The sequence below is a fragment of the Anopheles ziemanni genome, chromosome 2, assembly GCF_943734765.1.
Source record: "Anopheles ziemanni chromosome 2, idAnoZiCoDA_A2_x.2, whole genome shotgun sequence".
NCBI lineage: Eukaryota > Metazoa > Arthropoda > Insecta > Diptera > Culicidae > Anopheles > Anopheles ziemanni.
This window is the reverse complement of record NC_080705.1, coordinates 86,046,631-86,057,600: the sequence shown is the minus strand read 5'-3', so window position 1 is coordinate 86,057,600 and position 10,970 is coordinate 86,046,631. Positions and strand designations below refer to the sequence as shown.

The 10,970-nt window shown below is 45.9% G+C and overlaps 1 protein-coding gene across 6 annotated transcripts in view; it reads right to left on the bottom strand.

Moving 5' to 3' along the window:
- Positions 1-49: 49 nt before the first annotated feature.
- LOC131282079 (hippocampus abundant transcript 1 protein) overlaps positions 50-10,970 on the bottom strand; it is a 30,096-nt gene continuing 19,175 nt past the window's right edge. Inside the window, exons 2-11 of one of the 6 annotated variants that reach the window (XM_058311471.1) lie at positions 4,741-4,836; positions 4,163-4,353; positions 3,942-4,083; positions 3,674-3,865; positions 3,384-3,592; positions 3,206-3,292; positions 3,030-3,127; positions 2,575-2,967; positions 2,019-2,079; positions 50-920 (exon numbers count right to left, since the gene is read on the bottom strand). In XM_058311471.1, the coding sequence (XP_058167454.1) occupies positions 2,030-2,079; positions 2,575-2,967; positions 3,030-3,127; positions 3,206-3,292; positions 3,384-3,592; positions 3,674-3,865; positions 3,942-4,083; positions 4,163-4,353; positions 4,741-4,836 (1,458 nt within the window). In that variant the 3' untranslated portion in view covers positions 50-920; positions 2,019-2,029. Of the gene's footprint in view, positions 921-1,820; positions 2,080-2,574; positions 2,968-3,029; positions 3,128-3,205; positions 3,293-3,383; positions 3,593-3,673; positions 3,866-3,941; positions 4,084-4,162; positions 4,354-4,740; positions 4,837-10,970 lie in introns of those variants that run through there. The other 5 variants (XM_058311473.1, XM_058311474.1, XM_058311469.1 and 2 more) reach the window with 5 other exon arrangements.

Sequence of the window (10,970 nt, the reverse complement as noted above, 5' to 3'; positions counted from 1 at the left end):
TACTATATCTGTTCGTACCAGCACGATCAGTTTGTTGATTAAGTGTGTTTGAGTGTGAGAAGGTCCGTCGTTTGACTAGACTAAAAGAAAATAAAGAATAAACGATTGACGTCGATCGAGGCTGGCAAATGGCTAGATATACTCTCACACGTTTCGTTTTTCGTTTCGTTGTGCCACAACAACAACACTTTTTAGTTTAGTGCGTGTTCCATCATCTGAACCGCAAACAGAGTTCTCGGATAGTAACATTAAAGCTTTCCATTCCAAAGAAAAACTAACATGGGAAAAGGGCAAAATTAACAACACTTTCCTTCCCTCGGCTTTCGTAACAAGAACAGCTTAAATTGCATGTCATAAAGAATAAGTTTTCAAAGAAGATTTACAACTCTTCCGCACCATAAAGTGGCTGAAGCTGAATTTTATAAAAGAACACTAAACCACCACTCCTGCGATGGTAGATGACTGGTGGCAGTTTTTCGAATGGTACCTGTTTTTGTATCTTAAACCGCCTTCAGTTAGACAATTCAATTAGGCATGACAATAAAATAAACAAACTAAATACAACGTCTACCGCGCACCTCCTCCGCTACTTTTCGTTTCAATACTAATCCTTCCTCTTCAATGCCACTGCACTCAACGATCCTTCCCCTTTGCCTTGGGTTACGCGTCTCATGAATTACCTGTTCCTGCTGCTGCTACACAATATCGCTTAAAACTAGATTGTACACACTAGCCGAAATAGTTAACGACGCTTAGGACGGACGTAACGCCATCCTGGGACAGCTCACGTCGTTCCGGTTGCTGGTCGACTGGCCAGTGACAAAACTATAGCTGAGCGGAGTCCTGGTGCATCAGTGGCGACAGTGGGCCCGCTACTTTGCGTCCCCGCTCGTACTCATAGTCGACATCCAGCGAAAGTCCTGCACAAGAAAGAGTAACGTAACAAAGCGAACGAACGTTAGATCGTGGTTTGTAGGATTTGTAGAAGAGAGGTTGTCTACAAGTAGGGGTATCTACAAGAGGAAACGAAAGGTTGGCAAATACACAGCTTGATCTATTCCATTACGATTTTAAGGAAAAGTTTGCTTAAGTGATGCAGACAAATGTGTATATAGAAGGTTGAAACTAGCAGCGCATAGCTTTATCCGGATGGATTTGAAGAGTGTTTTTGTTTGCATTGCCGCTAAAAATAGTTCTTTTACACATATCACACATCGGGGGAACAAGAAAATCATAAGCTTTCATGTCTGCAACTGCGTGCAACGCAGCAATAGAAGAAAGTGTGCTAAACAAATACCCTATGAATAATGCAACGATACTCTTTTGCGCAAAAATGTGAAATGGCGGAACTATTCTATGCATTTATTGAAACAAATGCACTAGTTGAAAACAAATCAAAGATGTGTTTGTCTAGTCAGTAAGAGGCCAAAGAAAGAAAGAAAAACTGGAAAATGAGTGTACGTTAGGATGAAAAATGAATATTTCCCCGTGAACAGCTTCTGGTAGCACTACTACAAACGGATATAGTGCTCTAGCAATGCGACAGTTACAGGAATAGAAGAATAGAGTAGGAAAAGTAGTAAATTAACAATAATATAATTACTTTCGACCACTACAGCCTCGGCTGGGATGAACATGCCCTCTGGTACTGAGGGGAAGAAAACGCGAATTTTGGTTGGTTTACGATCGTAAAAGGTTTGTTTTTTTTTTTTTGGTGGTAGAAAAATATGTGTGTTAAAAAGTTATTCAAAACCACTCTCCTCCCGTGGAGCCCGTGGATAATAGGGTAAACGGAACCGCATTCGATTTAGTAATAGGACAATGGGACAACAGCAGTAGTGAGCAATTAGAATTGGAACGGCCTTTCAGAGATGGAAAGGTGCAACGGTGTCGTGGGAGATAATGGAACGAGAGCGCTAGTATGCACTGTTTCTTCTGGCCCTTCCTCAGCTGTGACGATGCGGTCGGTTTTGCGAAGAGCTCGTGGTAGCACTACGCCGACCTTTTTTCGCATCAACCATCGCACTAATCAGTCTCCAATAAGAACGGTCAATCTGTCTTGGCTCCGATAGCCGCTTTCTGGAAAACAGGGTAGAAAAAGAAGCATTGATAATAACAAAACTAACAGCACAAAACAAAAGGCCTTCCAGAAGGTGTACACCTCTTGGTACAAATAATACCGGCATAATATAACCATTTCCTCAATTTCAACATTGGACAACACATGTAAATGCACACGTATATCCTTTAACAGAAGTGGTTAGTGTGTAGAGTGAATTGATTTCTTTTTTCTTACAGTTATTTCTCCCTAATCGAACAAAAAAAAAACAACCCCTGTACCCAGGACGAACCGATACCGATCTGTTAGTGGGTTAGTGAAAGTGCAATTAGGCGACACAGTTGGTCACGCAATCACATACCCTGCACATAGCATGAGGTTTTGTCATTGGTAGCTGTTATTATGGTTAGTTAAAATTCAACAGCACATTAATTGAATTGAACGACAAACACACCGAGACATAAGGGAAAACAATGAAACAATAAAAGAAGAAAAAAAAAGTTGGGAATAACTACTTTTCCTCTCACCCGATGGCCGCCGTATGTTGTCGCTCGGTGCCTCCGGGATGAATGCCGCCACGGCAATGGCACAGATGACCATCAGCGCCCCGAACACGAAAGGTGGACCCGGCATGAGCTGCGAGTACTCATCCTCGATGTGATGATGGACGCCTCCGAGTAACGTTTCGTTCCGCACGAACTTGGCGTCGGATCCATCGAAAATACCGTTGGCACTGCCACTGGCGACGCCACCGAGACCACCGGCTCCGTTCAGACCCGCCGCCGCACCGCCTCCCGCGTGCTCGTCGTTCAGATCGACGTGAAACACGTAGAATATGACGCCGAACATGGCCGGTCCGAGACCATTACACAAACCACGCATTCCGGTCACCATACCCTGGACCACCCCTGGAAGTCGAAACAGGCGGAAGTTAGCTTTGGCTTCAACGTTGAAACAACGTTACACTTACCCTGTTGGTCCGGGTTGGAATGTATCGACACGAAAGCGCTGATTGCAGGGTACGTAATTGACGCTAGTGAGGCCAGAATTCCTGCCGCCCACATCATCCTGCGGAAAACGAAAGTAATACAGTACAGTCAGTGTGAGTGTGGTCACAGTAGGTTGCGGGAAATGCCGGTTACTAACCATGTTTGACTGCCGAAACCGTACCACAGCAGTTGCAACATTTCGAACAGTAATCCTATTATTATTGTACGCTTTGCACCAAGTGCCCTAAGTTGGATCAATTACGATGAATATCCAGAAAAAGAACTCATTAGTAAAACGTCTATCGATCGTGGCACACAGGTCACTAACAACTTACTTCATTAGATCGCCTAGGATGACCTGCGCCAGTATACTTAGTATACCAACGACGGCAATGAAGATCGACACGTCGATCGAGCTGAAGTGCATCTTCAATTTCAGATAGACGAAAATGCAAGAATATTGTCCAGCCTCCGGCAGATAAGAGAGCAGCACCGTGACACACTGCATCAGAATCGTTTGATCCAGACCAACCTTACGAAGCGCCTGCAAGGTGATAGGAAGCAGGATGGCGAAGATAAAGTAAGACCGTGGGTAAAGTTATGTATTGCAAGATATAAACCGTACCGCAAATGGATCTGCCTGTTCCCAGCTGATCGGAGCACCCCACGAGCTGGGACGCACCTTCTCCGGTAAACTCTCCGGCACCGCAACCAGGATGAAAAATACGTCCAACACAGCGATCGCCGTCGCGAGGGCGACAATGAGCGGCTCCGAGTATTTGTCGTTCAGGTAGGCGCCGAGGGCGGGAGAAATGACCTGCGGAGAAGGAAGCATTATTAGATTACTTTCCATTGAATAAATTTCCACCCCAAAACCCGCCCACGGTACATACCAAGCTGGCAGCAAAGGTAGCCGATACCAGACCGTACGCCCGGGATCGATCCTCCACCGTGGTGACATCGGCCACGTACGCAAACACGACGGAAAATGTGACCGCAAACACGCCGCTGATTGAGATCATGGCAAAGAACCACCTGCAGAGGGAAGCGCACGGAAGGCAAAAGGTTAGTAGGTTAGCGCAATTAGCGAAAACGATGGAGCATAGACACTTACCAGGAGTTAATCGACATCAGCGGTATGGGGGCGCAAGTAAAGAATACCGTAATTAGCAAGAAGAACTTCCGGCCCCACACGTCGGAAAGGGCCCCGATTAGTGGAGCGCTCAGGAATGACAGTATACCCTTGATACCCATCACCAGCCCGTTCATTAGGAAGGTATGATCCGGGAAGGTCTGATTGAGGACCTACGAAGGTGGCGAAAAAAAAGCTGCTATCAGAAACATTCTAACTTCGGTCACACAACAGTATCATATCTTTCGGTTTCCTTACGCTTTGCTTGTTATTTGTACAAAAATCATTATGTAACAAGTTTATTTTTGGAAGCAAAAAAAAAGTTACCACTAATACAATTTGCAGAAGCCGGTAAGTGTTTTCACAGTATGAGACACGGATGTTACGTTATGGTACTGCGGTCTAGTTTTACGTTAGATGCCGCTTTACATCCCATTGCATAACAACGTACAGGAATGACGACATCTTCGGAAACATCCCTTATGTTACATCCTGCTTTTTTACCACTTCGTGGAAACCGCAAAAACCACACACAAAGTTCGTCGAAGATTTATACTTACATTTATGACGGGCATCGTCAATAGCCCCCAGGCGAAGAATTCCAAAAATATGACTACTAAGGCATGATAAACGCTCGGTTCACCGATTCCGGAGCTCTGCGAATGGGAGGAAAACAAAAAGTCTTGTCAAAAACGGAAGTTTAACGGAGTAAAACAAATATATCGAATTGAAAATTAAAAACAATAGCACAATGATGACGAAGGCAGAAGGTTTTGGCGAGCGCTCGTGCAGAAGACAGCAGCCCAGAAACAAATTTAAATATCCACGCCACTGGATTTCGGGTGGAATTTCCACGGCACACCACCTGGAAGTGTCTTTTTCCGAGAATGGTACTGAAAAGATGATCAATTTGCTGTCAGTAGAGACAATGCAATTTAATTTTCTCAATTCATTTCAATCACTACCAATCATATTCCGATTCAATTTTCCAGTTCTAAACAATCAACTCCATGGACCGTCCCGCTTAGTTAACCGATTGAACGGTTCCGATTAAAGGTTGATCACGGTCTACCGGGCACTAGATATCCGAGTTAAAGTAATACAAGAGGAAAAAAAGACGGGTATATACATCCATCCGTCCCGCCGACATCGCAGCCATTGATTCCATTCATATAATAATCCCACAAGAATTCATCCGATCAACAATAAACGTAGCGAACGGTCGGATGGACATATGATTGGAACCAAATTCGAATCCAATTAGGACGAGTACCTGCCACCGTAGTGACCGGGCACACTCCCTCTGTCTCTCTCTCTCTCTCTCTCTCTGTCTCTATCTGCTAAGTATTTAAGTGCTCCCGGAGCTCGGACGTTCCCCGCAAGACAATTTATTTATGGACACTAATTAATAATGCAAGTGGCATATACTATCGTATCATGCAAACCCAGGGATGTGCTGGGGAAGAAAGTGCCAAAAAAAGTTCTCTTACGAAAACCGCCATATCAATAAGTTAATGAATGGAAATTAGTAGCGTAAAACGATTGACGCTGTATGTATCTACAATCATGTCATGTTCGCAGCCATGTTCACGTTCACCAGGTGGCGCAAATCAACCGCAAAACATTAATTTGCAATCGATGATGTTCAACACGTTGTTTTCAGTGAAGTGTCAAACTTGCAATCGATGTTTGACACGTTGTTTCTATCTACTATAAGGAGCATTCAATCCCAGGTCTAGAATTTGACTCCAAGCACTGTTTAACCATTGTATATTGCCATTATGTTATTTAAAACGTAGGATTTGATTCTCCCGTTTCTACATTCATCCTAAAGAAAGTTTTACAAGATGTTCTTTTGTCTTGTTTTAAATGTTAAATGGCTAATTCGAACAAGCATTAGTTCGGCATTTGCACTCAAAATCCGAACTTATATTAATGGCGCATATCAATTTTTCGTTTCTTAACCTATTGTATACTAAAGGTACTCTCAATCTAAAATTGAAACGCCGGAAAACATGAAAAAATATTGAACCGTTCTAGAGTTATGAAATAAAATGGCAAAAATGTCAGTTCAAAATAAATTTGTGTGACACGATAAAGAAAGTAGCAGCCAAATTATAAACACAAATGCAGACACCTCTTCCCCATCGGCAAGCAGCAAATCAATGCAACAGCAGGGGGGAAAGGAACTTTGAAGAAGGTTCCGAAATCAGCTACCAACCTTACAGTGATTGAAGATCAATCGCAGGAAGTAGATGATGTTTTTGCTCTGCTTCAGCTGGACCACGGTGACGGTCGGTAGGCCACTACAATTACTCATGTTCGAGGGTGTCGCCGTGACGCGTGCGTGTGGGTTGCCACCTAGGCCGTTGACCGCCGGTCGGCCAGGGCCATCACTGCTGCCACCGGCCATATCTTCCACCGTCGCCGGATTATCGACGATGTTAACACTCATTGCCGTCGTTTCCGCAATGCCCGGCGTTTGGTTCACTGTTGGCTGCACCAGCTCGCTGGTCACGTTCAGGCGGGATTTGTTGGAGGAGATGGTCGCCGTCGTGGCAGCCGAGTGTGTCAGCATGGAGGAATCTTCGTCGTCCTCCTCAACGTTGTCGTCATCGTCGTCGTCATTGCGCGGGACAACGCAAGCAACCGGTGATCCTTTACTCGATCCACTCGCTTGCTGTCGTTCCAGATCGATTGTGTTGGCCACCGGTGCTGCTGGCCGCCCCGTGCCGTACCTTTCGTGGACCAACGTTACTCGGCTGCTTTCATGCACCGGACCATCCTCGTCCAGCCTCGTCCCCGCGATCATGGGTAATGTCTCCCCGGGCAGATCGAAGCAGCTACTGCTGCGACTGTTGCTAATGCTTAGATAATTACTATTCTGATCATCCGTATCGGTGCAGTTGTCCTCCACCAAGCCCACATCATGTGGGTCACCAACGCCGGAAGTTAAACTTCCACCGACCCCCAGGGCCCGCAATGCTCCAACTCCAACATCATCCAGGGTGGTAACCAGGTTACTTCTATCACAGACTTCCGCATCACATGCATTCTCGACGGCTGGCCGCAACTGACCGTGGTTGCGCTGGTGAACTGCAACACCCCCATCTCCACCTTCTGGCTGGAAGGTCTTCCGCATGACATCAGCGCCACCACCAACACCACCACCGACGGTTTCGGCCGGGCACTTCGAAGAATGCTCCATCACTTGTACTATTCCGTTCCCGTTTGCGTCCTGACCACCACCGTTCAGTTGTATCTTCTTCTTCTTCTTCTAGGAGAAGAACCTCCTCCTACCAGCTATCGCGACGAGTATCGGTCGCCAATTGCTCCCTGCTTCCGGCGAGTGGTGTTGCCTTGCGCTGCCGATGCTGCATCCAGGCTAGCGAACTTCTGCCGGTGCGCCGCTGGCGTCCTCCACAAGCACCACTACCCCCACTATAACAACAACAACAACAACAATAACAGTGATAACAATAATGGCACCGAATGGGGCTCATTTAACCGGGGAGAAAAGCGTGCTCAATCTTCCAATCCGTACACACCCGCTCTTCCGGTTCGGCTTTCGTGGAAACGGAAATTAAAGTGTCTCCTAGTACCGCGAAGAAGGATTTCTTCAGGGTTCGCGACGGGTGAGCAGGTTGCAAAGACACCTGGCGCTACTCGTGGCCCAAGTGTCGACCTTCAGAGCTTTGTTGAGTACGAGCACTGAGCTGCTGCCCATCTGCCAGGGGCGTGATTTTTGTCCGAAGCAATCTGCTTGCACCTTTTCTCTGGGGAGAATGGTTTCGCTAGTGCCGTTTGTCCACTAGCATCATTCCACCACCACTACTACCACCACCACCACTTGCGTCTTTTGTGGTCGTGAGAGATAGACGAATCGCTGCATGGCCACCACGCCGTTTGGATGTTCCTCGTGCACAGGTTGTCGACCGTTGCCGGGCACCGACGGGAAGGTTCTAAATTTAACACCACACTCCGCGTGTGTGTCTGTGTCCGGTGGACGCCTGCCTAGTACCTAAGTGCACCGCCAACACGCCAATGATGAGCAGAGTGTGGTACCAACACAAGCCGCGATTCGCGCGCGACCACTTCCGACCACGCCAATCAACCGCACGGACGGACGGAATTGCTAACCGAATTGCTAACAAACGAGACGGTATGGTCGGATGGTCTCCACTCGCTCCCGGTTCGGAAGCGGTTTGCTTTTGCAGATGCAGAATTCCTCACGGTCGCTTCAATCCGTCTCTTCAATGGTTGTGTTGTGCTATTTTCTTTTCATTCACCTGCAGACGCATCCGTTTTTGTGCTGAAGTATATATAATCTCATCCACCAAGCCGTTAAATGGACCGCCACATATGCTCCTGATTATAAAATAACTTTATCCGCTGTCTCGGTGTGCGATGAGGTAATGAAGGAGTTGCTTGACACACTGGTCTGGTGTGATCTAGGACAGATTTTTGTTTTTCCACTGGCCACCTTTTCAGCGTCTCCAGTTCCCGACGGGTGTCGCTTCTCTCTGTCGTCTGAAGTTAAAGAATATCAGCTTTATAGTCGCGCAGGTGGAATAAAAATATATACCTCGGTTTTTTTTTTAATTTCTTCTAGGCCTTTTTCAGTATGCCTCAAGTTCAAATTGCAGGTAGCTCTAGGTTTGTCCTTGTTTCAAGCGAGTACAGTCTACGGCGGAGGCGAAGAAGGAAGGACACGATTGTTTCTGCAGCAGTTCCTTTAAAGCGTTACAAGTCTTATCTGCGACACGCAGAACAACGTCCACCGGACGCTTCGAGTCGCTGTGTGCGCGTTGTGGAAAATTGAACGGGTTTCTCTTGCTGTTGTCCGTTGTTGTTAGGCACTGAGTTGAGAATGTACTGGTGTTTTCGCAGTTGCTGATCACCGTTGCGAGAGGGTTCTGCTGCTCACACTGTTCCGGGGTTCGAGTCGTTGGTGGATTTCTATGCCACGGAGGAGTTCGTACAATCATGCCAATTGCCAAACATTTGGAACGTTCGATCGTTCAGGCGCGCTTCTGTTTGCTCACCTAGAAGAAGATATTCAATGGCCATGCTTAGGTTAAGGTGTCCGTGCCTCTTATATACTGTGTACCAGAATCTCCCTGCCTGAGGCCTGTAGCGGTTCCGTATAGAGTCCTTTTGTTCAGATGAATGTGTAGCAAATGTAGACCAAAATTCTTTTTTATTAAGGTTATGTCGAAAAAATATTCTCGAAAAATGCTTTGCGAACTGACAGCAGAAAACAAATAACAGGCCTATTTTAACATGCTTTTCAGTAACTCCCACACGGCTGTTTCGCTGGGTTTTGCGCTCAGCTAACGAGAATAAATGAAAACTTTACCGTCCATCAAAAGAGGAGTCCTCGAGTGATTGGAATTCGCGGCTTGGGGGGTGATGGGAGCAATGAGCCGCTTGTTGATTCTGGCCAACGCAATTCTAGACCGTCCCGGCATAGCTATGCTTTCCCCCGACATGAAGGATAAACAAACAAACTAAACCCATGGCCAGCGACATGATGGTGCTCGCAATCTGTCACTGCATCCTTGTTTTTTTTTTCTCCCAGTCCGTATGACACGCCCACCGGTGATGCTCGGACGCCCACAGGGAATAGTAGCTTTGCCGGGCAAAGCTTAAAAGCGACCGAAAGGACGTACGGTGCAAAGTAAACACTTGGGCTAAGTTCCATCAACACTGGAAAGCTGTGGTTTTTGCTACGATCAGCAGAGGTGATTAACTTTGCACGAGCGAAACATAACATCTCGACGTCCGGACAATGTGACTGCTTTTCCTCCTTTTCAATGCGGTACAAAATCATAGTCCGGTACATTTCTCTTTTAAAGTATCTTCTTGAGCAGCAGCAAAAGATTACAAATGAAATGTACGTGTTCGATGTGACAGATGCATTAAAAAATGGGAAATCCCTGGTTGCATTATGAAAATGAGGAAGCAATAAACAACGATCAGGATGGAGGAACTATAAAAGAACGTGAATCTATGAATAATATAAAACCAGCCATTTTGGAAATTTGTTCACCTTGCAAACGTCCCCCAGTTCTCTCCAGATATGTTTAGAAATGGTTTAAATAAAGTTGGGATTATTAAAATTCCACACTCGTTTATTACAAACTAATCGGCTGCTTTTTTTCTGAACTTCTTTGCGATCAGGCAAAACTTAAGCTACGACGCTTTTCGTTCTAATTTCATAAACATTATAGGACAACTAACAGTATGATGAACAAGTTAAATGAGTTCAACAAAATATACCGATTTACTGTCGAATATGAATAAATCTTTTAGTCGTTGGTAATAAAATGTTAAACAATAATCAAAGTCGTAACATTCACTCGCTATCATGAAACCATCACGAAAACCCCAACATTTCCTCCTCCTCCAAGGCAATTGTGACACACACTTTGGTCAACTAAACATTCCGTTTCAGGGAAAAACATTTCAAGGAGAGACAAAAAGAAGAACAGTACACTGGAAGTTTGGGAAGCTTAAACTGCGGTTGCTCATTGCAGGCACGAGTGGTTTGTTAGAGTCCTCAGGTAAACCACAGTCACGAAAAGGTACAACCGGGAAGCTCGCTACTCCACTGGGGGCAGGTTTAGCGACATCGATTGGTTGGGAACGGATCCATCAGCCCGAGGGAAGCGGTGGAAAAATAATAGTAGAACGCCATTACACTTGGCACGCCAGCTAGTGGCATACCCGGATGAGCCAACAGCTACTACCTGAACAACTTAGGCTGGCAAATCACCCGGTAGCCCAA